General features: G+C 51.3%; 1 protein-coding gene across 8 annotated transcripts in view; it reads left to right on the top strand.

Annotated features, from left to right (window-relative positions):
* Positions 1-26,661, top strand: part of Snph (syntaphilin) — a 42,560-nt gene extending 15,899 nt beyond the window's left edge. For 2 of the 8 annotated variants that reach the window (XM_021193232.1, XM_029536672.1), the window contains 4 exons: positions 16,148-16,244; positions 16,798-17,004; positions 19,988-20,137; positions 22,648-26,661. In XM_021193232.1, the coding sequence (XP_021048891.1) occupies positions 16,195-16,244; positions 16,798-17,004; positions 19,988-20,137; positions 22,648-23,824 (1,584 nt within the window). In that variant the 5' untranslated portion in view covers positions 16,148-16,194 and the 3' untranslated portion in view covers positions 23,825-26,661. Of the gene's footprint in view, positions 1-14,808; positions 14,837-15,514; positions 16,245-16,797; positions 17,005-19,987; positions 20,138-22,647 lie in introns of those variants that run through there. The other 6 variants (XM_029536671.1, XM_029536669.1, XM_021193234.1 and 3 more) reach the window with 6 other exon arrangements.
* Positions 26,662-26,724: the final 63 nt, after the last annotated feature.

Raw genomic sequence — 26,724 nt, 5'->3', positions numbered from 1 at the left:
TGCAGGTGACTGCACAGTACCCAGCCACCACAGCATTCTGGAACATTAACTGCTGACCCCACACTTAATACCCATGAAAGGATATAGGTACAAAGACAAAATTTTGAGCTAAGATGAAAGGATGGACTATCCAGAGACTACCCCATCTGGGGACCCATCCCATCATCAGCCACCAAATCCAGATACTAATGCACATGCCAGCAAGATTCTGCTGAAGGGACCCTGATATTGCGGCCTCTTGTGAGGCTATGCCAGTGCCTGGCAAACACAGAAGTGGNTGCTCACAGNCAGCTATTGNATGGAACACAGGGNCNCCNATGGAGGAGCTAGAGAANGNACCCAAGGANCTGNAGGGGGCTGCAANCCTGTAGGTGGAACAACAATATGAACTAACCAGTACCCCCTGAGCTTGTGTCTCTAGCTGCATATGTAGCATAAGATGGCCTAATCGGCCATCATTGGGAAGAGAGGCCCCTTGGTCTTGCAAACGTTATATGACCCAGCACAGGGTAATGCCAGGGCCAAGTAGTGGGAGTGGGTGGGTACGTGAGCAGGGGCGGAGGGAGGGTATAGGAAACTTTCGGGATAGCATTTGAAATGTAAATAAAGAAAATATCTAATAAAAAATTTAAAAAAAAAAAAAGAGTAGCTTCACAGGAGGCTCCAATGTGTTCTTCAGAACCCTCCTCAAGGGCTCCCAATGCCTGCAGAAACACTGTTCCCTCTGGCCACATGGGTGTGAAGACACTGGCCGCAAGGGAAAATAGACAGCAAAAATTATACCGAATGGCTCTTCTGTCTGGGATTAACTTTGCCTTTTAAGCCTGTGGTCAGGAACAGTGCCTTTACCACACAGGAAATCCAGCCACTGTGCAGATGTTATGGGTGGGAGGAGTCAGCTGGCAACCTGATCCTCCAAGAAAAAAGCAGTTTGTCTGGCAGAACATCCAGGCTCCTTGATCCTGGAATCCACCCAGGGATCCATCATGAGGAGATAACACTAAATGCAGAACAGTAGCTACAGACAAAGATAGCAATTACACTGGCGTGGATAATGAAAAAGTACTGGTATTTAGCTGAAGGGGAAAGTGAACCATCATGGATCAGGGATGGAAGATTACGCAAGCCATAAAGCACTGTGGTATTTGTGTCTGTGTTAATATGGGTGTGGGTGCGGAGTGCACGATCGTGTGTGAGTATAGGCACAGCCATGCCCCAGCACTTGTGTGGAGGACAACCCTGTGTGTCAGCCCTCACCTTCATGTGTTTAATTGCTTGTGCCAAGCTGTTTGGCCCTCTAGCTTCCAGGGATTTTCCTGGCTCTACCTCCCTTCTCACTAAGAGCACAGGGACTGCGGATTCACATTGCTGTATGCAGCTCTTACACGGATTCTGGAGATCCCAACAGCTCTTCACACTTGCACAACACGTACTTTAGCCGATGAGTCATTTCTCCAGCCCCCAGAAAACACGTTTTATAAAAGACTGCACCATATGGACAATTCCTAAACCATGTTAAAATTTTAAAAGATATGAAGATACACACACCCCACACACACTATGGTTAGAACCATGCAAAACCAATAACAATACAAAATTACTGTGTGCTAGCCAGCAGGTAGTGTGTGCATACCTTTAATCCCAGTACTTGTGAGGCAGAATCCTGTGGGTCTGAGTCTGAGGCCAGCATGGTCTACATAGTGAATTCCCGGACAGCCAAGGCCATATAGGAAACTCTGTCTCAAAACACACACACACACACACACACACACACACACACACACACACACACACACACACACACACGTGTGTTTAGAGGGAGAAGAAGACTTTTTAAAGGGTCTATACAACTTTTACTACTATATTTAGCTTAAAAGTGATTCAGCCACGATGGCTCACCCCTATGGTCCCAGTGTTTATGAGGTGGAGGGAGAGGAATCAAGGTTGCCTCAGTTACATTAAATTTGGGTCTGGTCTGGGCCACACAACACCTGATCTAAAATAAATAAATAAATAAATAAATAAATAAATAAATAAATAAATAAATAAATAAATAAAATTGATCCAGTCCAAGGAAAGAAAGCCTGTTGCACCATGGGACCTCCCTGGGATGTTACCCAGGGCTTTGGTCTGTAAATGTGTCTACTAAGCAATAGTGTGGCTCCTGGTGGGCATCATCACTAAACACATTTACACAGTTGAGCCTCACTTGGCAGGGAGGGGCAGCTAAGGTTCATATCCAGTCCTTTGCTGAGAGGCACATTCCTAGCTCAGTATTATCCTAGGACAGTTCACTTTCTCTTCCCACCAAACCAGAGTCCCTGTGACAATGCTCTTGTGTGCTCTTAGGAAAGGCAGGTTAGAGGGGTGTACCAGAGCCCAGTGCCAACAGAACCAGTGAAGGGCGGGCTGTTTTACAGAGTGGGGATCGTGTGCACCAGCTGCAGGGAAGAAGAAAGGTTCTTGCCTGCTGCAGTCAGTGGTGCATTCTGTTTCCTCTGCATCCCCAGTGGCCTTGTCCAACAGGATTTCCCTTTTAGCCCCATTCAGCATTTTCACCAACATCTGGCAAGAGCCAAAAGAGCACTATCGGGCTAGCCTAGGCCACTGTGCACCACAGCCCTCTGCCACAGTGTAGGCTTCGAATCCTAGCTTTACCACTGATGGCCTTGGTACTTGGACAAGTGCCGCCCTATACCCCAAGCCTAGATCTTCTGCCTATATAATATCTCTAGAAGAGAACAGAAACTTTGACTCTGCCAGGCAGCTAAGAAAACAACCAGACCAAGCAGGAGAACTCTTGTCAGAGTCCTGGAGGAGCCACGTCATAGCCTCAACTTCCATTGTCGTTCTAGAATATGATGTGTACAGAGACGTAAGCTCTTTGATTTGTTCAAATAGGCTAGAAATATGGATTTTCAGATTAATGGGAAGTCTCTTAATTTATCAATGTTCACCATGTACAGGTAGATGCAAGGCAGAGCAAAGTGACCTGTGGCATGGCACTGCTTGCTGTGTAGGTTTGGATCTGCGGTGGATGCCAATATCTGAATACCCTGTGGCTCTGACGCTCTGGGTCAGACTCATGATGGACAGACATTGATAAAGCCAGCGCATGGCAGGGTCTAGGCAAGAGTGGGAAAGCCAGCATGCTAAGGGGGAAAAAATGGAAGGGTTTGGTTCTGTGTGGCCCTAGTACTTGCTCCTGCCAAATACTTAGTCTTCAAAGGCTAGTTTGCCACTTACTGGAAGTTCTGCCCCAACTCTGATATGTTCCATGTGCTAAGCCAGGACTGACCTTTATTGTCACAACAGTAGTGTACCTTAGAAACGGTTAAGGAAATTGGCCCTGAGAGGACTGGCCTGAGGGCACACAGCTACCCTGGGCTGAGATTTGAATCCCAAGGAGTCTGAGCTCTTGCACCACAAGGGACCCCTGAGCTGGTGCTAATGGCATTGCTTTTGGAACATGCAAGCTACAGCTAGACCCATCATGTGCACATCTGTGAAAAAAAAATTAGCTGTTGTCTTAGGGTTTTATTGTTGTGAACAGACACCATGGCCATGGCAACTCTTATAAAAGACAACATTTAATTGGGGCTAGCTTACAGGTTCAGAGGTTCAGTCCATTATCACTATGGTGGGAAGCATGGCAGCATCCAGGCAGGCATGGCACTGGAGGAGCTGAGAGTTCTACCTCTTGTTCCAAAGGCAGCTAGCAGAAGACTGGCTTCCAGGCAGCCAGGAGGAGGGTCTCAAAGCCCACACCTACAATGATACACTTCCTTCAACAAGGCCACACCTCTAATAGTGCCACTCCCTGGGCCAAGCATATTTAAACCACCACAGCTATGTTTGGACTGTCAGATTTGTGGTACTATATTTTACAAAGTTATAGCAAACTAGAAACTATACAGTACTGAGCCTTTGTGCCTAAAGGAGTCACAGGGTTAGGTTTCTGCCAGCCTCTATCACATCTTCACCCACGCATAACCTTGTCTCATGTGGGTTTCTGTCTGAATATATCTTATTTAATACATGTTGATTCAGATCCAAGGACACATACCCAACATCTCTGTGGTTCATCCCTGGGTAAAGTGTTTCTGACTAATGTATTCCTTTGTGAGAAAGCTTTCCTGTGCAGAGAAACATCCGATAGTAATCTAACACAGCTTGGGGCAATCATTTCAACCATGAAATCATGAGCAAAAGTGTTGCAAATCATAAACCTTGACTAGCTCCTGTGCTTACAGTCGATGAGGTTGACCAGGAAGCCACCTTGTTGGGGTGAAGTAGCTCAGTAGTTACAAGCAATGGCTATTCTTCCGGAGGCCCAGGTTCAGTTCCCAACACTCACAAGGTAACTTACAACCATCTGTAACTCCAGCTCCAGGGGAGCCAGGGCCCTCTCCTGGCCTCCATGTGCACGGTGTGCAGACATACATGTAGGCGAAAATACTCACACAAAATAAATCTCTTTTGTAGAAAAATTAAGAAACTGCCTTGTGGTCAACTAAGAACATGGCATCTAGCAACTCAAACTGTCACTCAGACCTGTCCATGAATGACTGGAGAAGAGTTGAAATTAATTTTGGATATTACAATTTTATTAATTTTGAGACTACAAATAATTATCAGCAAGTAGGTGACTTTAAAAATGTAAAAATCAGTGAATAATGAAAAGCAAGCATAGATGTTGGGTGTTGGTCTTCCTCTGAGAGCTGGTGTCAGGCTTTTGGGGGTTGTTGGTATACCAATTGGAATTTCACAAGATGGAAAGAAATAATTTGGAGGGGCAGCTGGAATAAGTCCTGAGTTCTAGACAGTTCCCCTACTGCAGAGGGTGGGGGGTGGATGGAGAGATTGATTGTAGAGCATCATGGGGAAGCAGCAGCCTTTAAAAAGGATGTTTTCATTCTTGTCCTTGAGATCCACCTGTTAGTTTTGTGGTCAGGTCTCTGCCAAGGAGTAGAGTCAGCCTTGAAGGAAAGATGACCCACGATGTGAAGCACTGAGCAAGAGGAAACTGTGGTCGTGCAGGTGAAGAGTCTGAGCTGCTTCATTGCCGAAAAGCTCACATCATCTCAAGCAAGCGCAGACACACTTATCATTCAGCAAGTCTGTCAGACATTGGGCAGAGCGTAGGTACTAGCTTAAGGCCTAGGAACACAGTCCAGAACAAGACGGGCACCTGTCCATACTTTCCTGGAGCTTATAATGATAACAGACAAATAAGTGCATATGTATGTTAGTGGTTGCTGGGGATGCTAGAGAGTGGTGAAGTGTGAGAGGGGAGAGGGATGCTGGGCCACAGGAGCTTGTATCATATTAAATGAGGTGCGTTAGGGAGACACACCTTCGTGGGAGAGAGAGTGCCGAACAGAGGTGTGAGGGCGGAGCTTTCCGGGTAGAATTGACACATGCAAAGGCCCTGAGGTAGAAGAGCTTGAGAAGGTATGGTGAATGAGGGGAGCAGGAGCAGAGGATGAAGACAGTCGATGATGGAAAGAAAAGGATGTAAAGGACTTTAGATCAGCCAGAGTTCCCTAGATGGGAGGCATTGAAAGGGTGCCACAATCCAATCCCTGTTCTGAGGGGACCTGTCTTGCCCTGGGATTGTAGGGGCTAAGAGGATTGCTGCATCCAGAGACAGCTGGTGGTGGCTGACCCCGTGGATGGGCACTGGCAGCTCTGGCAGGTGTTAGATTCTGGATATGCTGAGCAGGGAAGGAGGGGCGCCACTGCTCCCCTGAAGCACATCAGAGCGGACCTGTGTGTGGCTGGAGCAGTGGGATTGCTGGTGGTGATAATAGCAGGAAAACCTCTGAGAAACAGAGCTCTGAGGGAAGACGATCGAGAGTTGTGCTTTCGGGAATGCTAAGCTCGGAGTGCTGTCTTACACCCAAGAGGCAGTGTCCTGAGGTGCTGTCATTTGCTAGACAGTTAGTGGCTTGTGGTTGGTTTTTTTTTTTTTCTTTTGACTTTTTCTTTGCACATACCACCCCCACAACTAGAGCCAAGGTGGAAAAACAATGTTTGGAGGGAGTTGGATTTGGAGATAGCTCAGCCCTGAAAGTGCTTGCTGAAAAAGCAAGAGTTTGAAACTTCTGGGAATGCTGAGTGTGGTGACACACAGTCATAAGGCCAACTCAGAAGAGTTGGAAACAGCTCATTGGCTAGCCTAGCCTAACCTCATTGGCTAGCCTAGCCTGACCTGTGACCCCAGCGAGAGAGACTCTGTCTCAAGAGACAAGATAGATGGCTCCTGAGGAATTACACTCAAAGCTGACCTCTAACCTCCACATACATGTGTATACACTGGACCATGGACACACACATGCACATTATTATTATTATTATTGTTATTATTATTAAATTTTTAAAATAGTTATAAAGAGAATAGACAGGAGTCCACTATGCCTGGGCTCTGGCAGCACAGAGAAGGCATTATTGCCGATGTTGTTCAACATTGCTATCCCATTTACAAGTGTAATCAGCCCCATTTGCAGAAAAAGCAACTGAGACTTAGATTCAATGGCATTAGGAACCTGAACCCAGCTGCATTTGATCCCAGAAGTATGCTGTTTAAATTGTGAGTGAAAACTTTCTGAGACAAAAGACTTCTAAGTGGGGCCTGAGTGTTTGCAGACTCTCCACTTAAAAAGCATCTTGAAAATGCTTGTTTTGACTAAATCAAGAGACAAGACAGCTTCTCTGGAAAGGCTTTTCTGGAGAGGGGTTTGTTACTGCCTGGCCCTCATCCAGCAAGCTTGGGCAATGCTGGGCCTTGGGAAAAGCCAGGGAGCTTCCTGGAGGTGAAGGGTTTCAGCTCGATGTGGGAAATGCCACCAGCAATCAGCTGGACAGGGACCAGCTGCTAAGCAGGCAGGGCAGCTGGCAGCTTCAAAGAGCAAGCACAGAGGAGGAAGGAGGAGGCTGCAGTGAGGGGCGTGGCCCGTGGGCAACACAGGGCACGCTTGGGTGAGCCACGCCGCACCTCTGTGCTCAGCTCACAGGCCTCAGGAACACGTGGCTCCCAGGAGAAGCAGCACACCGTGAATGCTGGTGGGATCAGAACGAGGTGGCCGTGTTTCAGGGTCATGCCTTTTGATGCCATTGCTCATCCTGTGGGCTTCACACGTCTTTGGTTTTTCTGCTAACAGTGTGACCAGTGAACTAGAGCCCTGGGTGGCGACCCCTTTGGGGTGTCTAATGATGCTTTCACAGAGGCCACATATCAGATATTCCACACATCAGATACTTATGATTCATTACAGTAGCAAAATTACACTTATGAAGTAGCAACAAAAATAATGTTATGCTTGGGGGTCACCACAACATGAGGAACTGTATTAAAGGGTTGCAGCTTTAGGAAGGGTGAGAGCCACTGGACTAGAGTCGGGAAGATTTTTTTTTGTATGTCAGTCCTGGTTTGGCTTTCCCAGCTGGGGGAGGCTCTCTAATCAGTAACTGATGGAGGGCTGTCTCCATGCAAAGGGGCTGTGGTCCCAGGCAGAACTTCTGACGTCTGCATATCCCTTTGGTCCCTGTGACACAGGCCCCATGAACAAAACACAGCACTTGAAGGTTGGCATTACCTTTCCTCCACCCCACCTTCTTTCTCCCTCCCTCACCCTCTCTCTCTCTCTCTCTCTGGCTCCTCCCTGCCCACTCCCAAGGAGTCCTGTAACAAATCCTGTGCAGAAATCCTTCCTTTAACACCCACTTAAGTGATGTCTTTCTTTTTCCCAAAGCATGAACCTGTTCCTCATTGGAGAATGATCATAAGTCTTGTTTACATCAGTGGAAGCTTGGGGTTAAACCACTCTGTACTCATAGCTTAGTGGTCCCCTCTCCTCTGGGCCTCAGTCTCACCGTCTCGTCTTGTGTGACCTGCCTTAAAGTTGGTAGAACACTTGTCTTACCCCTCAGCTTTCCTCCTAAAGCTTCCCCTTTGGAAAAATCTCTCCTTTTTCCTTATTGAATTTGGCCTGCTTTTAAATGAGGATGGGTGGAGGGATGGGTGAAGAAGGCCTTTTGCTGGAATCCAGCTGCCAGTCCAGACTGTCTCCCACTTGCTGGGTAACTGTAAACACGTTACCTGCTCTTGCTGGATTCTCATTTATTTGTGGCGATGTTCTCCCTTAGATATTTTCCGTCCTCTGCTTCCGAGACCACATTAGCCCCTTTCTGGTATTGGGGATAGGTGCTGGTATAAGTAATGGTGAGAACCCAGGATCTTAAAAGTCAAGGCCCAAAGAGGAGAGAGAAACCAGGGATGGCATGCCATCATTATCCTCTTCCTGTGCTGCTCAAGAGGAGGAGGGGCAGCAGAGGAGCTGCAGAGCTTGACAGCTCTATCAGTCAGGAAGCACAGGGGAAACATATGCAGGGCTGCTGGGGGGCCTCCATCTGCCAGGAGTCATTTGCTAGGTTGGCTACCAAGCTGAAGTTGGCACCATGACCCCTCTGTTCACATGCCTTTCCCTAGTGTCTGCAGAAGGTCTATCCTGGAGCAACTGGGATTAGAAGGAGTGGACCCAGGATTCGCCTACTATTCCCTGCCTATGTAGGAAGCCTGCCAGATGTTGCCCTAGTGACTGTCTCTGGGCAGCTGGCCTGGAAGAGGGTGTAACTTCAGAATCATCTGGTGCCTTATTAGACTCTCTGAGAGGTGTACAAATTGTCTATAAAGAAGGACAGATGCCATTAAGAGTTAATAATGCAAAGAAGCATTCTGATTTCTGAAGGATTACCTATCATTCCTTATTACCTCGGTTGGGTCTCAAACATGGTAGTAAGGACAAAGGAGGCTACCACAAGTGCTTGGAGCAGCTGGACTTGAGAGATGTGAGGCAGGCCCTACATCACCACCAGTGACAAGTGATGTGGCTCAGAGCTCCTGAGGGTCTCAGGGTACTGCCTGCACTGTTCCTAGGCTGCAAGAAGAGACAAGAGAGAGGCAAGATCGGGGGTCTCTGGATAGAACGTCTCCTTTGCTTATAAGAATAGTAGGAGCAGTCCTACTCAGGTGAGAGAGAGGGCACAGGAAGAATTCCTTGGAAGTAGAGTCTGTACGGTGCTCTCCTCTGGACTCAGGTGAGGGCCGAGAGCTGGTTTTCCATTCTGCCCTGCTGCCACTGCCCAGCATTCTGGACCATCCTCTCCCTTCTGGACCATGCCTATCCTTTGGCCACTCTCCACTTAAAATAGAGATTGTGTGGATTTATCTTGAATAGGATTTTAAAATTGAGATGTAGTTCATGGTCCATAAATCTGAGAAATACACCACCCCGAGAATGTACTTACATGAAATTGTGTAACCAGCCCCATTATCTAATCCCTAAGCATCTGCATTGCCTTCCTTAAGAAGCCCCGCTCCTGTCGGCAGCTGCTCTTTATTTCTTCTTGGCAGTCACTCAGTGGCTTCTGTCCATCTGGATTTGCCCATGTTGGGTATTTTGTGTAAACCCACTTGTTCGTTCAGTCTATGTGTTTGCATCTGGCTTCTCTCACTTAACGCAGTGTCTTCAGGTCTCTCTCCCGTGGTGGCTTCTCACACTTAACGCAGCGTCTTCAGGGCTCATTCCTGTGGTGGCACATTGTTGCTACCTTGTTTCGTCTGATGGCTGAAGTCCTGGTGCAGCAGCACATGCACGCATCATCTCTCACCGGCAAGCTGCCTGCATCAACCCTGTGCCTGGTATTTCAATGCCTGCTCTGTTCCTTGGGAAATCTATCTAGCAGTGGAATTACAGGCTCACGGGCCATCCTGGTTAGCTTGGTGAGGACTCCCAAACTGTTTGCTATAGCAGTGTGGCTATTGTATTTTCTGCCAGCCACGCATGAGAGTTTCTCCATGCTCATAACAGGACTTGTTTCCTGTTTGTTTTTTTTTTTTATAGTAATCCTGGTGGATATGAAAATTTTGTATCTCAAAATTTTAACCTGTAAACAACCCTCTTGTTTGGGGCTATTAGGCAGTACTTGAGATTGAATCCAGGGTCATTCACATACTCTGTAAGCCTCGGCTACATCCTCGGCCTCCAAATCCTTCTTTAAAAAAATGGTCTTCCCCTGGGTTTGGTTTCCAGTATCCACACTGTGCTTCACAACCATTCGTAATGACATTCTAAGGGATCTAAAGTCATCTTTTGTCCCCCATGGGCACCAGGCACACATGTGACACACATGTATATGTGTAAACACTCAGACACATAATAAAAATAAATCTTTTTAATTAAAAAAACAATAAGGAATTCTAAAAACAAACAAAAAACTCAAAGTGGTCTTTTCTTTTTTGTTTTTTGTTTTTTTTTTTGGGGGGGGGGGGTTTCGAGACAGGGTTTCTCTGTATAGCCCTGGCTGTCCTGGAGCTCACTTTGTAGACCAGGCTGGCCTCGAACTCAGAAATCTGCCTGCCTCTGTCTCCCGAGTGCTGGGATCAAAGGCATGCGCCACCACGCCCAGCCCAAAATGGTCTTACTGGCCAGAGGAGATGTCTCAGTTGTAAAGTACTTACCAAACAAGCTTCAGACCCTGAGTTTGGATCCCCAGTTTGGCATGGTGGGTACCTGTAATCTCAGCCCTTGGGAGGCTGAAACAGAAGGATTCTCGGGGCTTGTTGGCCAGACAGTCTAGATGAACTGGTGAGTTTTAGGTTTAGTGAGAAACCTTGTCTCAGAAAATAAGCCATTGAACAAGACACCCCGCCTTGGCCTCTGGCTTCCACATATACACAAATGCACATGTATACACACACACACACACACCTTCAGACCTTCTAGTCAGTTTTTGTCCTTGTGACGAAACAGGTCAGCAAAGTGAAAAGGGGGGTTTTTGTACATAGTTTAAGTAGGATTAGCCTATGGGAGAGGGGCATAGCTGTTCGCCTCACAGAAGCCTCACAGAGGGGAAAGAGAGACAGACAGACTGATAGAATGAGGGGGTAACTATATATACGAACTCTATTCTTTCTTCTGCTCTGTGACCCAGACTAGGGAATGGAGCCCCCACATTCAGGGTAGCCTCTTCCTTTAGTTCCTCTGCTCTGGAATGCTCCCCCCAGACACACCCAGAAGGGTGCATTCCTCATCCCCAGTGCTCACTGTCACTCATCAGCACACCTTCCGTGAGAAGACCCGATATAAGGACCCCACTGGCTGAAATGGAGGAGGAAGCCTGAGCCCACCCTGCTTAGCAGTCCAGAGCGAAGTTTCTTAGGTGGTGTGTAGATGGAGGCTTGGAACCACTGCTGAGGCATCTGAGACTAGTCCTGTGGAGCTGCCTCAGCCCTCAAGCCTTTCCTGGTTACCTTGGAAACCCCTGCAGCATTTAGCCAAGTTGTGGAACAGTCCTGCCACTGTTCTGGGGTTGCCACAGTGAGAACACAGAATCCAGTGGCCTAGCTGAGTGGTTTCAGTCCTGGGAGTGGCTTGTGCCAGAGACAGGAAGTGATCTGGTGACCTAGCCCCCCCCTCAACTCCTGCCTGCTGAAGTGCAGGAAGGCTGGACTTAAGTCTGCTGATGGGGGAGGAGGAGACCACCCTGAAGCCTGCATGGTTTGGCCCACCACCTCAGTGGAGCTGCCCTGAAGTTCTGAGGTTGGAGGGTAGCTGCAGGCAAGCATCCAGGCCCGTTTCCATTTGCATCTCTGCGTTAGCATCCCAGGAGCACAAGTTGCTGTATCTGCCAGGGAAGAATGGTCCAGGCTCTGCCTTGGCAGAGATGGGATCCTTCCCAAGCTCTCGTCGCTGTGCTCGGCTTTGCACAGCTGCTGGAGGCTGAGTCATAAGCTCAGCCTGTTCTGTTCTCTGGGGTTGCAGGGTTGCTTTCTTCTTTCATAGATGGCTGATGCTTTGGGGGGAAAAATACCTTCAAAGGTATATTCTGGGACTTTCACTTAGAACACTGGCTGACCTGAGCATCTGGCTGCTCCCCATATTAAGTAAGATGCCAGGCTCTCCCAAGAGATGCAGCTTCCTAATCCTACAGCTGTGGACACTGTAGCCCAGAAGTCTATAGTCAATGAAGAGACAGAATCATATCCCAGTCCCTTGTTTTGTAAACAGCCCTAAATCAGAATGTGGGACCCAGATACCCCAGAGACCGTCTGGTCTAGCTACATGATCTAGCACAGGGTTTTAAACCATTGTATTATGAACAACTGTGTGTTGGTTGTGTTTGTTCCTATGAAATACACCAGGGAACTTCAGCTAAGAGGCTAAGACAGGAAGGGATGGGAGCCAGTCCCTGTAGGAAGGCTGCAGGGCACAGGCTGAATACACAGACCGGGGGGCTGGGATACAGTAGGCTGGCAAATAGCTCAAGCAGAGATATGGCCGTGCTTTGACAAGCAGAGCTCTCATTATGTACACATACATACACATGTACACACAAGCACACATACACACACTAACTCAGGAGGAAAAGAAAAGGGAGGAGACTCTTGTAGGTGGAAAGGGCTTGATCACCAAGATTTTTTTCCCACTTTGTTTCCAAATAACCAGGCACTTCTGAGGGATTTCAAACATGGTCTAGGTCCTTTCTCTGTTATTCTTGATGCTAACCCAGACCCATGACCTCCTGAATTCACCCCTGGAAGGTTTTTACAGCTTCCTGCCTGGTCTCCTTTCCTCTGGTCCCGTCCTTTTCCCTACAAACAGGCTTCCCAGGGCTTCCTCGAATGAACATGTGATGTGCCCATCTCCTTTGTGGGATAGCTCCATGCTTCCTCCCTGTGGCCTACTGGACACGACCCTGGCTTACCAGGCTATGTGGCCTCACTCACTGATCCTCGCCTCTGAGCAGCTGGATTGTTGAGTTACTGGCTGCGTTTGGCCACACTGCCTGGTCTCCCCCCTGGTGGGCTCCTGCCCATCCCTCCAGACCCAACACACGTTTCTGATTGGAAGAAGCTTTTCTTGACCTTCTGGAGGCCACTAAAATGTCTTGGGTGTGTTTCTTTTTTGAAGGTCATATCACACTCCAATTATTTACTTCCAGACCAGTGTCTGGTCCTGTTTGTTCAGTGGCTCTTCTGTGACAGAGCAGCCATCCGTGCCATTATGCATGCACTGCTTCGTGTTACTTTCATGGTGCCCAGCAAGGAGGTGCAACTCACCGTGGATGAGAGATTGAATCTCAGCAGTAGCCAGACTTGCTGAGGCACGCATTCAGAGAGTACAGGAGCCAGAATTCAACCCCAGATCTGTTCAGCCCTATTTCTGCATCCTTTCAGCTCTTGCTCCTCATTATAAGCCCTTAGGCAGCACTGGGCATGGGGATGACCAATCAAAGAAGCAGATGTTTGTGCGGTTGCTATGGAGGGTGCACAATGGGGAAACAGGGACACTGGTGTGAAGAGGGGTGGGTGCCCTTGGGGTTGAAGGGACGGAGAGATTGTTGGCTGTGCTCCCGTGGCTTAGGGTTTCCTTTCACCTTCTATTCCAAGTGGCTGCCTCCAGCTGCCTGGGGACAGGCCTGTGGGACTCCAGGCTGAACAGGCAACATGGCAATGATTGCCTTGGCAACATGCCTCCTCTCTCGGGCTATGATGAGAGGGAGGAGTTAAGAAGACACAGGACACACACTGGGACCTCTGAGCAGGATCCTAAGAGGAGGTACCCTGTGGGCCTGGGTGGCTTCTGCCTGCCTGTGAGGTCCCATCTCAGCAGGGGAAATGCCACTTCTACTCTGCCCTGAATTAATGGCTGGTTCTGGTCTCCCAGGAGACTGTTAGCTGTGTCCAGGTACAAATGCCACTCCATTCCCACCCGCAGCCAGGGAGGAAGGAAAACAGAACTCAAGAGGAGGGAGAAGCAGGTTGCCAAGCAAGGTAGTAGCAGAGGCAGATGGGACAAAGCTCACATTGTACCAGGGCCACATGCGGTTCACATCTAAGCCTCTCTCACCCGCCTCCCGAGGCCTGGGCCTGGAGCTCCACCTGGGCTCTGTGGCCACACTCGCCCGAGCTGGTGTGGTACAGAAGCTGTCCTGGGAGGTGAGGCCTGTGAAGGTGCTTCCTCCCTCTTGACAGCCCGCCTAAGGCCAAGAGTAAAGTGTTGATGGGAACAGAGGCAGTAAAGAGGCAAATGAAAGAAAGCCACTAGCAGGTCACCTGACCACAGGGGAACCACTCTGTGGCAGGCAGTCCTCCAAGCTTTGTCCTCTCCTGAGCAGATACCATCACCCCCTCCCCACCTATCCTACTCTAGCTGCTCCCACCATGTCCTTCTGTGCCCCGGAGACAGGGACCCCTGTGTGCCTCTCTAGACAGGCGTACAGTCCGCTGATCCCCCACTTTGCACTTGCCTACACACTCGACTGGGGGATCTGGGCCCGCCGTTATTCCCAGAGTCTCTGCTTGGGTGACTGAGACTGGTGGATGGGGAAGTGGTGCCAAGCTAGGTGGGCAGCTCAGGTGACGGGCATGGTGTCAGTGGCTCCTGCAGCCCAGCACCTGACACCTCTGGGTAGACAATGCTGGCTGTGTCCAGGCCCTCTAGGGGAACAGGCCGTGTTCTGTAGCACAGCCAGGAAACTGGCCATCTGAGTAGTGTCTTTGTCCACTCAGGGGATGGTCCCGCTACTGGCCAGGAGAAGCAGGCTCTTGGGGGGCCCTGACGTGGAAGGAGGTGGTCCCTGGGTCAGGGACTCTGGGGTTTGAGATCTCAGTCTCTGATGCTGGTCTGTTTCAAATACTGGTCCTGCCACATCACTGGGGTGTGACTTGGGCAAGTCCTTTTGCTCGTAGTGGCCCTGATTCCTTATCTATGAGAGGGGACTAATCTCAGAACTTCCTCATAGGGCTGTTGGGAGAAATCAATGGCGTGATGTACGTAACACATGTAGCACGGGCCGCTGTGCACTGGGGCTTGGCTTGGTAGCTGCTTTTCCTCCAGCATGGGCGGAAGTCCAGGGCATGACATTCTCAGCTAAGCTTTCCCAGGCTATTGTCTACAGTCCCTTTCCTGAGTGTGGAGTCTGGAGCTGCCACCTCTCGGACTGGCTCGAAACTAGCCACTGACTGCAGAAAGCCTAGGTTTCTCTCCCTTGACCCTGATGCTAATGTAGCCCTGATCCCAGACAGCTAACCCTCCGCATGGGGTCTCTTCCCTCCCCCTTATCCCTAAAGACACCCCTGCAAAGCTGTCCCCTGCCACTACTTGTCTCTTCTGCATAGAACATCCTAAAGACCCCAGCAGCAGGGTCAATAGGCCTGGGTCCACCCACCCCTTTTCTCAAATCTCCTGGGCATGTGAATGTACTTGCTAGACCCACCCACCCTAGCTTAGAACACTCAGGAGCTAGGGAGGGCTTCTTACTCTCTTGACCTTGGCCTCCTATACATCAAATATGTGCTCAAGTTCTTGGGATGTGCCGAAATAAGCATGCATGTTTATATGACAGAAGCTGGCATGCCTGCATGCAGCATGGGAATCAGAGGGCCTGGCTGCTTGTCCTGCTTTGTGGGCAGGCGCCTGAGCATGCACATGTGTGTGGCACATCTTGGAATGACCTATTTTGTCTGTATCCATTTATCTTTCTACACGTGTGCTGGTATGTCCGTCTGTCTTGTCTCCTTTGTAGCCAGGAAGCCCCGAACCACGTGCCAACTGGGAAGGCGATGGTCAGCGAGACCAGCCCGGCCTATTCTGGGGCTCCTACTCCTACACCAGGAGTCCTTCGACCTGCAGCCCCTGCCAAAGAGGGAGGACTGGATGTGGGAGGCAGGATCTGAGGGGCAGGGACCTGGGGAGAAGCAGGCTTTGCTGATAGATTAGAAGATCCTTTGTGCTGCACTGGTGGACAGGAGGGTCCTTGTCTGACTGTGACAGGGTCTTCAGCCCTCTGGGCACCTTCACTGTGACCTGGAAGATCTGGGGCTGAACTGAGACTTCTAGCCCCCCTGAAGCTCTGAGGACTGAGACTTTAAACTGGGGTTAGCAGCCTGTGCCAAGCCCCCACTGAATTCACTGGTGGAGGCAGCCACCTGCAGCCTAGCCTATAGGCCCTCGCTTGATTCTGGGGTGTCGTGTCTCAAGGGCAAGAGGAGAAGCCATGCCAGGCAGTGGCCCCAGTGAGAGGATGACATGGCCCGGCCCTGCCCTCCCAACGCCCCCCACAACCCGCCCTCTTTCCTCAGCCCCGGGAACACCGCCCATTCCGCCGCTAACCAGGACCCGCAGCCTCATGGCCATGTCCCTGCAGGGAAGTAGACGAGCCTCTGCCGGATCTCGCAGGTGAGTTTCTCCCTTGTCTACAGCCTGGGCTTCGGATTCGGAAAGCCTTGGGCTTTGTCTCGCAGTGTGTGTGCAGCAGACTTGTAGCGTGCCTTTAAGCCAATTATGCCCTCAGTTTTCCCATCCTTAAAATAGGCTGGGTGATCCATGCCACCTCCAGGAACTATTTAAAGACCCAAATATGACACGGTGGATAGAACAGTTATCTAAAGGTTCCCATCAGCACCAGCCCTGCCGTTACCATCCCTGCAGGCCATAGTTTCTCCCTTTGGCCCTTTCACTGGGGCCCTCCTCCAGTCGCTTCCTGTCTGGCCCACTCTCCTCCCCTCTGTTTCAGCTCATGCATGGATAGCCCTCCCTGAACCGAGAGACCCTGGGACCCACCGTTTGTTCACAGCCTTGTCTAGCCTCTGTTCTTGACCCTGGGGATCTAGGAGGGTCAGCCACCTTCTGGTTTCCATCTTGATTTCCACTGTCTGTTCTGTCACCCTTGTCTCTCTGTGTGTGTGTGTTCCCCTCCCCACTGCCTTTCTTCCCTGTGATGAACCCGAAGCGGGGGCACTTTAGGCCGTAGCGGCCTGGCAGTGTTCGCCCAGTGCCCACAGCTGCCCGCCAGCCAGAATGAGCAGCTGCCTCTTCTCCCCGCCTCCAGGCGCACCTCTCCACCTGTGAGTGTGCGGGACGCCTACGGCACCTCTTCCCTCAGCAGCAGCAGCAACTCTGGCTCCTGCAAGGGCAGTGACAGCAGCCCCACACCGAGGTAACCAGCTCCTCCTTCCAGCCTGGCCAGGCTGCCTGGGAACATGGTACCCAGGAGATGGGGAAATGGCACCGTGCTCCTCCAGCACGCTTACTGGCCTAGGACAGCTCACATCTCCCCTCTGAGCTTTGGTTCCTGTCAGAAAGATGGGCATGAACAAACGAGATATTGAGGCAGGAGCAGAGGGGGGCAACTCCTGAAACATCACAGGTCTTTGTTCTTCCTGCTCCACCATCCATGTGAACATCTTTTATCCTAATTATCCCAGGATGGCTCCTGTACCACCAGCCTTCTGGCCAGCAAAGAAAAAGATAGCCCCCTTTGTGTTCATTGCTCAGAGAAGGGACATTTGCCTGTGAATTTTTGTCTGACTTCGTTTGTTAGAACTAGGCCATGTGATGTACTAGCAACCTGTCCTGTTAATTCAGAGAGGATTAGTATTGTCCCCCACCCCATGATGCCACCCCTAAGGAGAGAAGACAAGATGCATATGGGCATTATCTCAGGCTTTGCAAATGCAGATGTGCTGCAGATGTGGCATGTGCTAAATTATGGTCTAGGTATAGTAGACAGACACCTGAGATACAGAGTCACCTGGAGGGCAGATAAAGAAATGCTATGGGTCCCTGAATGTGAGAACCCGGTGCTGATATGGTGTCCTGCTTCCTGGGTACTGGAATACAAGGAGGAAGTGGGAGGCTCTGGGGAGCTGCAGGCCTTGGATTTGACTTCCTGTCTCTAAGGCTCAACTTTTTCTTTGCCATAAAATGGACATAATAATCCAGAAATATCAGGGAATGAGTTTGCAGCCTGCCTGTATATCCTGGACCACAGTGAGGCTTGGAGGGTTATGGACACGAGGGGAGGTGTGTTCTGACTGCAGTCCCACAGTCGAGCTCCCCCTTCTCAGTAGAGAGACGTCATCTGTGTTCAGTGATGCCCAGAGCCACTAAGGATCTCGGGTATTTCCACTTAGGTGTGGATGGTAGGTAAGTCATGTGTGAGACATGTGCCCAGTCTCCGGCTTCCGATTTGCATCTTGAAATGCATGGAATTGGAAGCTTCCAGACTTTTCTGTTACTCACAGTTTTATAACACATCTCCCATATGAGACTCTCAGTCTCAAACCCCAGGCCAGTCAGTACCTGTGGAGACAAATGTCCTGTTGCCCAAAATGGGAGAATGCTACCTCTAGGGGATGGGACACATTACCTAAGGGCTTCACTGCAGCCAGGCTCTCTGCTGAGATATGTATAATCACATGCTTCTATGTTTGAATGTACACGCCACAAAGACGGAGGGGAAGAGGTGGAGAGAGGGAGAGACTATAGAGACTATAAACATGTATTAAATGTTATCTTGGAAAAATGTCCATGAAAGCAAATGAGAACCAAAGCCCCCTCTTGACTGTAACCCCCTCCTTAGTCGTTTAATGTTGGCTTCTTCACCTCTTGCCTCATGCCAGGCTGAGGACTCCCTCTACTCATCCCAGGTCTGTGCCCACCTATCAAATCCCTTGCAGGGCAGGAGGGCAGCTACAATCTAAATGGAGGATGCTATATGGCTTCTCTTTTGACGAGATCTTCGACCTAGGTGGGAAAGCCCACGCACCCACCACTGCAGATGTGCTACAGATGTGGCATGTGCTAAATTATGGTCTAGGTTCATGCCAAGTAGAAGAGAGGCTGTATGATCTAGTCTCCCTTACTATCGCCATCTTCTCACTTTACAGTATACAGTAAATATTACAAGGCTTCTTCCATGAAACTTTAAACCTGCCTTTAGTGGGACCACTTCCACATTGGGCCTCCACAGGACCTGCCCTTTCCAGTCCTATGAAGTGTCTATCCTGCGCCTAAGAACTCCCAGCCCCTGGAGCATCAGGGTGTTATGCTGCAGCCTGAGTCTCCAATGTGTGGGAACACTCCTGGGGTTTGAAACCAAGAACCAACTAGGGTTCCTAAGAACAGATCCTGCAGCCAGGAAGCTGTGGGTGGAACAGTCTGGACTATAGTCTGTTGAATCAGGGAGTTCTCCTTTGTAGGAAAGCAGTGGCCAGCCCTCCGTCCTGGCTCCAGTGACCTTCTGGGGAGAGGCTCCTCCAGAATGGTGTGGCATGACATACTGTATCAGATGCAGAAGGCATCCAGTCAGCTATCATTCAAGGCCCTGCTGCTCATTGTTCACAGGTGTCTCACACATGTCCCGGAGCACAAGTGTATAAACATGGCTGGTGTCCTGGACCAGGCAATTGCCTATGAAGGCAGTATGAAATTGGTGTATATACACACATGGGGACAGGCAGGTACACAGTACCTGAGACACCACGAATTTCTTAAGAGGAAGGAGTGGCCAGACCTCCCAGTGTGCATATGTAATGCAAACCTGTATGTTCCCAAAGGAGGTAAAGAGGGTGCATTAGGGTATCTGCAAACATGGCTATGACTTCACATCTGTCTGCCCTCCCATCCCCATCTGTATGCTAGATAGGCTTTCAGCGGCAGGGAGGAGAGTTCATGTCCTGTGCAAGTGAGTCCTCATTCTCCAGGCTCACTTGGAACCTGCCCTTGCCCCTTGCTCATTCTCCCACGTACCTGTTGAGGATGAGCAGCCTGCATGTTTGAGCCAGCCTCTCTGAAGTGAGTGTATGTTTGCAGGACAAAGGCTTCCCTGAGTCTGCTGCTACAGGGAGGGCCCACACATGGTGTCATAAAGTACTTAGCACACACAAGCCTCAGCAAGGTCCCTTCTTCCCTAAGCAGAGGAATCTTTGAGTCTCCCATCCTGCTCTTCACTCAGAAGAGCTTCACTAAACTCACCTGGCAGAGGGCTGTCTCTGCACTGTGGCCTCGAGGCAGGCCCAGGAGGGCTGGTGGCACAGGCTGAGCCGAATGTACTTAGGCTGGAGGCTCCTGCTCCCTGGCCCCCGCCCTCACCCAGCCTGCCCCCTCATCCCATACCTCTGATGGACACACCCTTGCAGGCGCTCCATGAAGTACACACTATGCAGCGACAACCACGGCATCAAGCCTCCCACCCCAGAGCAGTATCTGACTCCACTGCAGCAGAAGGAGGTTTGCATCCGACACCTGAAGGCCCGGCTCAAGGACACACAGGACCGGCTCCAGGATCGGTGAGTGGCAGCCACGGGAAGCCCTGGGGACACCCAGCAGCTCCAGTCTCGGCAGAGGCAGGGCCCTGGGGTATTGCCTGGGAAGGAGAAGGAACAGCTTTGCTCCGTTTATCACCTAGGCCCAGAAGCCCCCCTTCATGCTGCTTCCTTCCTGTAGATGATAGACGGTCGGCAGATGCTGAGGCCGTCGTCCTGCTTATCCTGGAGCAGGTCTCCTAGGACCTCAGGCCCAGTGGTGCTCTTTCCCAGGTCCTTGTAGACACTTATTGCTGCCACTCCTGGTGGTTTCATCTTTCACAGCCATGCTTCAAAGGTTGAGCACCATGGCACACGTATGTTGCCCCAGAACTCAGTCGACTGAGGAAGGAGTGTAAGTTGGAGGACGGCATGGCATGTAGTGTCCTGTCACGAGCAACAAAAGCCCTATGCTAGGGTGGCCTCCCCCCACCTCTTCCCACTTTCTCCAGTGCCCTCTGAACTGTGTCTGGTCTGAGCTGGACCAAACAGTGTAAGACGGCAGAGCTCAGGCTGGGCATCCCACTGTGTCTTCTCTTTGCTTCTCCTGAGGCCTTAGAGCACACCTCGCCCAAAGTATTCTCTATGGCACAGAATTGGCCCCTCTAACATAACTCCTCGGGGGTGGGTCGTGTTGGCACAATTGCCACAATCTGATCCCTCTTTTTATCACCCCGTTCCCCTTAGCAACCATTCTCCATCCTCTCCAATCATCCACCAGCCCTAGCTGCTCCTCTCCGATCACCAGCTCCGATCACACATTGATCTTCCTGTCTTCATCGATCCTAGACATATTAGAGTACAGCATGTATGACTACCCTCTGCCAAGCAGCCAGTTCAGTCTGGGTTTGTTGTGGTTTTCAGAGTTCAGCAGGTTTCAAGTGCTGGGCTCTGCCACCTTTGAACTAAGGTTTCTTTTTCAAGTTCCTACCCTCTTCCTAACAACCGACACTCATACTCAACTGGCCGTTTGCACTGATGCCCATGAGGAACCAGTAGCCCATCTCCCGCCTTCCTGTCTGGGCCGGCCAGTAGCGGCATGTTGACCACCCACCTGTGTTTGGCAGAATGCCCTTCTGTGGCTGCCCTCATATCATCCCTAACCACTCTGCTACCCACAACAGGCCTATCCTTGGCACAATGCCTTTCTCCTCACACCCTCCAGGTGCTATTTAACAGCCATACTTTCATGCTAACCTCCCCCTCCTACTCTTCATCCACCATGTATCCATCCACTCTTCAAACTCCTCTGTGCTTGTGGACATCGTGTCCCCAACCCTTGGAGGTGCCTCTTCTCCCATCTCGTATTTACCAACTCCTTCCTTTAAGACGTGGTTCAAATGTTACACCTATAGCACCAGGCCATCTCAGGACTGGGAAGCCATTGACCCCAAGGTCTAGCTGGCTCCAAGGAGAGAGATGCGAGGTGCAGCCAAGCTGAGCATACCCAGCTCCTTCTTAGACTCGCCTCCCAGGGCAGGCATGTGTGAGAAGTGGAGAAGAGGAAGACCTAGGACGCCAGCCTGCTGATCTGCCTGCTGTTGCCCCTCAGGTAGTTCAGGTCACTGCCTCCTAGCTGTCCATTGCTGATACATCCTATTGGGTGGCCAGCCTCTCCTGGGGGATACTGCTCGGCATCTGAAACCTATTCCAGAGTGGGAAATCTATGGTGCCTTAGGTTACTCGGCTAGACTCATAAATCCTTTCCCACTGCTTGAAGCCAGTGCCCACTGAGTCTCACCCTGGTTTTCGCTCTCATCACTGTGGCATGGCTCACTAACCATTCCCTCTTCAGCACCCCTGGGTCCGTCTGTGACTGAGAGACTTGAAGGGCCTTAGCATATCTGGGTGGAAGTCTTGCTGTTGTTCTGCTTGCTGGAGTAGCCCTTCTCTCCGTAACCATGTATTTCCCGTCCATCCCTTCAGCTTTTCTTCTTGACAGGAAATATAAAGAACCTTCTAGCATGCATACAAGAGAGCCACCCAGTTCTCCTCACTCTCCTGTGACTCATTCACCACTCTTTATACCACTTTATACTCTTTCTGAAAGAGGCATGCTGTAAAACATTCAGCTGACCCACCATCAGCAAAGGCTATCATTTGTCACATGTCACCATCCTTTCCCTGGGGGTCAGGGGACAAAGGTCTCTCCACTTAAAACACAAGCTGCTTCAGTAGGAAACTGTATCCCTCCCTAATGTTTGTTGTTTTGCATTAAGATTTTATTGCATTTTTATAGCAGGAGGTGACGATGTGACAGCACTTGGCTTCATGGGTGAGATGAGACGTGACTCCTATTGCTGTTCCTCCCCCCCCCCCAAGGAAACTATCCTGTTTTGACCCCTGGCTCCATCCACCATTACTTCTCTCCCTGTGGGATGAAATGAGAGACATCAGCAGCCATCCGTGCTTGGTGACATCTCCTTGCCTCTCCACAGTAGCAGTGACAGGTCAGGAGGACAGGCTATGAGCAGTCATGTTGCCTTTGCTTACAGGGACACGGAGATCGATGACCTTAAGACGCAGCTGTCCCGCATGCAGGAGGACTGGATTGAGGAGGAGTGCCACCGCGTAGAAGCGCAGCTGGCCCTGAAAGAGGCCCGCAAGGAGATCCGGCAGCTCAAGCAGGTCATCGACACCGTCAAGAACAACCTGATTGACAAGGACAAGGGGCTGCAGAAGTACTTTGTGGACATCAACATCCAGAACAAGAAGCTGGAGACCCTGTTGCACAGCATGGAAGTGGCCCAGAATGGAGTCGCCAAGGAGGAAGGAACCGGGGAGTCAGCGGGTGGGTCCCCTGCACGGTCCCTCACCCGCAGCTCCACCTACACCAAGCTGAGCGACCCAGCCGTCTGTGGTGACCGCCAGCCAGGGGACCCCTCCAACACCTCTGCCGAGGATGGAGCTGATAGTGGATATGTGGCTGCCGACGACACCCTGAGTCGGACGGACGCCCTGGAGGCCAGTAGCCTGCTGTCATCGGGAGTGGACTGTGGCCTCGAGGAAGCCTCACTGCACAGCTCCTTCAACCTGGGCCCCCGCTTCCCTGCCAGCAATACCTATGAGAAGCTGCTGTGCGGCATGGAGGCTGGTGTGCAGGCCAGCTGCATGCAGGAGCGGGCCATCCAGACAGACTTTGTGCAGTACCAGCCTGACCTGAACGCCATCCTGGAGAAAGTGGGCCAGGCTCAGGTGTGCGGTTCAGCCCTCAAAGACAGGCACTCAGAGCTGGATCCCCACCCTTCAGGGCCCAGAGACCCCGACTCAGCCGTGGTGGTAACCGTAGGTGACGAGCTTGAGGCCCCAGAGCCCATCACCTGTGGGCCAGCCACACACCAGCCTGCAGTCAACTCTAACCCCGGACTGCCCGTGAGTGTTGTGTGCCCCATGGAAGAGGAGGAGGAGGAGGCAGCCGCTGCCACCACCGAAAAGGAACCCAAGAGTTACTGGAGCCGCCACTACATCGTGGATCTGCTGGCTGTGGTGGTGCCAGCTGTGCCAACAGTGGCCTGGCTCTGCCGCTCCCAGCGGCGTCAGGGCCAGCCCATTTACAACATCAGCTCCCTGCTTCGGGGTTGCTGCACGGTGGCCTTGCACTCCATCCGTAGGATCAGCTGCCGCTCACTGGGCCAGCCGAGCTCCAGCGCAGCCAGTGGCTCCCAGCTCTGAAGCTGCTGGCTCCCTACTTCTGGCAGCCTGACCATTGATTGTAGGATGCCATTTGCTGCCCCACCCCCACCTCAACCCCACACCCATCCCCTTCTGGCTTCCTCTTACATACTTTCAGGTCTGGAATAGCACCCCCACCCAAGATGTCAATAGTGTCAGGGATTCAGAAAGGCGTCCCAAAACTTGGAGAGAAAAGGTTAAGATGGCTAATTGAAGAGGGAGAAACTGATAAGAGCTTCCCCCCTCTGTCCCCTCTGTCACCCAGACTTTAGACAAGGCAGGCCCTGCTCAAAAAGTCTCTGGCTGTATTGATCTGAGGATCCTCCCCTCTTTTGAACCATTCTTTCCATCACCTGGTCCACCCCATGCCTTCTCTTCCTTGGGCTCCCAGACCAGTATTACCTCCTCAAATGGAGGCAGCCAGGACCCAGAATACAGAGAGCCACTCCCAGCAGGGTCTGGCTTCCCTGGTCCCACCGAGGCTCCAGCTCTCCTTCCTTGTCCTGATATGCAAAAGTATGGTCCAACTGGAATGACCAGCTCAGGCAGGAGGGTAGGTTCTGTGTCTGTCTGTCTGTCCTCTTGGCTTTCTGGGTGTGTTAGATCTTTGTGAGATGTCCAATGCCCATCACCACTAACACACTCATCATGGGAGTGGAGGGAGCCCCAGCTTCCCTTGGGCAAATCTGCCAGCCCAGAGAAGGCAAGGCTAGCAGCTCTAGGGGCCCTTCACCTTCTGAGATGAGTTCACCGCATCTGTAGCCTAGAGGTACCCCAGTGAGTTGGGAAAGTCGGAGGCCACTTACCCAGGCTCCTTTGGCTCCAAGCCCTGACTACATTTGCACTCCGTTTCCTGAAGGACTTAGTTTCCTGCCCGTCCCAGAAACCCCAGGCTGCTTGCTTTCTGGGATGAGGGCTTCTCTCATGGAGCTGACTCCAGAGGAAGATGGCCATCAGGGGGCACCTCCAGATGGGTTTCTGAGGCCACAACATCTGCCTGTCTATGCCAAAGCAGGGTCTCCTGAATGTGCTTCCCAAGTACGGGCATGGCCAGGTGGTAGGAGCCTGTTTGTGCTGCTCCTGGTCCAGGCCCAGTCAGCCTGAGAAAATGCTCTGCTCCTTACTTCCCTCCTCTTCCCAGAGAGGTCATTCCTACCTGACTGGCTCACCTCCAGGGAGCTGGTAGAGCCCTGCATCTCACCCTCTGGCGTGGGATCCTCTGTGGTTCTCTGCTAAGGTTGCTTGCCCTCACTGTTGCTCCAGTGGCCACCACTTGACTCATGAATTCTGCCCCTCCGCTCTGTGCCCTCCAAAGGGGCACCTGCATGCACTGGGAGTGGGCAGCCAGCCTAGCCATCAGGGCAAGAGCCCTCTGCCATGCGCTTTGTGCCTCCAAAACTCCCCCACCTTGGCTGGGGCCTCAGACCAGCCATCCTTGGTGGAACATCCCTACCCCAGCTGAACCAAACCCAAATGCCTGAGGCCTTGCTGGGGCTGCCCCATAGGACACTGGGGTGGTACCATGGAGAGACAGGGGATAAAACTGATCCAAAGCCAAGCCAGGACTGGCCACGGACCCAGCCTCCTGCGCCGTGCACTCATGGAGCTCCACATGTCTCCCTAGCAACAGTCGAAGCTCTGCTGAGAAAATAAATGTATGAACTATATTTGACAACATAAAATCCATATATTTTTCACCATTGGCATTTATTCCAACTTTGCAGCCCCTCTGTTCCATGTCTTGCTGTCTGGGCATTCTTGTCGTGTCTCGTGTTTGGTGGACTTGGGCAGGGCTAGGACTGTGGTCTACCCTGTACCTGCTGCTGGAGAAGCCATTGAAAAGGGTCCAGGTTTGTAGAGGCATCAAGTGGAACTGGCCACCACCCTGCTTCTGCTATGACCCCTAACCCTGCCTATGTGATCACCAGAGGACCTCACCTACAGCAGAGGTCCTCTCTTTCGTGAATTCTGCCTCTCAGAAGGGCTCTGCTCCTTGCCAGAGCAAGTGGAGTGAGCAACCCATGACCCAGCCCCGGGATGACCTGTGAACCCTGCAGGCTGGGGTAATGGCCCTATCCTTAAGTTTATATAAGCCCAGAGTCCCATAGCCGTACAGAGGGGTTGCAATGCCCGTGCAATCCCAAGAGGTAGGCTTGGAAGTAGACACTTGAGCAGCCTGCTGGTTCCAGATATGGAGAAGGGGGCTGAGAGCAAGGTGGAACTGGGCCAGGCTCCCCTTAGATGCTCATCCCCAAAGCTCTCCCCATCCCATAGGCTGCAATTTTCCCTCTTGCCCTTGGCTCCTGGAGCAAAAATGTTAAGGGTGCTCCTTTCCCCTGCCTCCAGTCAGAGCACACAAGGTCTTGAGGAAGTGTCCCCAGGAACTACCTTCTATAGCTACTGGGCCCTTGGAGCCCAGTGGCTTAAAGTAGTGGCTTCTTTGTTCTGGAGCCCTCCGATAGGGCTCAGTGAGGATTTCTGAACAGAGGCAACGTTGAGCAGAGTTCATGATCCATCTGTCCAAGCAGGCAGCATACATAGCTTTCACTGAGACCCTTTTCCCCTATCCGGGCACAGGCCAACAAATCCCAGGCTTTAGGGCCAACGGCTACTGAGGGGTCTCCACCCAGGGACCTCACAGCTCTCCTCTGACCTAGGTGACAATGTCAACAGGCCACTGCGCACTCACATTAGACTATCCTCTTGACAGAAACTTCAGGGGACAGAGGAGGAGCCCTGAGGGAAGGGGTCATAACTCTCAGTCTCCTTTGTCTCTTTACTCAGACAGAGTTGTGCCTGTAGCAGACAGCACTGAATTAAAGCATGAACACGCACACCGCCCCTCAGCCTGGTGTCTTTGTACTGTGTCATTTCTCTGAGCGTGTTGGGGTAGGTGAGAA

The sequence above is a fragment of the Mus pahari genome, chromosome 3 (genome assembly GCF_900095145.1).
Source record: "Mus pahari chromosome 3, PAHARI_EIJ_v1.1, whole genome shotgun sequence".
NCBI lineage: Eukaryota > Metazoa > Chordata > Mammalia > Rodentia > Muridae > Mus > Mus pahari.
This window is presented reverse-complemented; position numbering and strand designations above follow the sequence as displayed.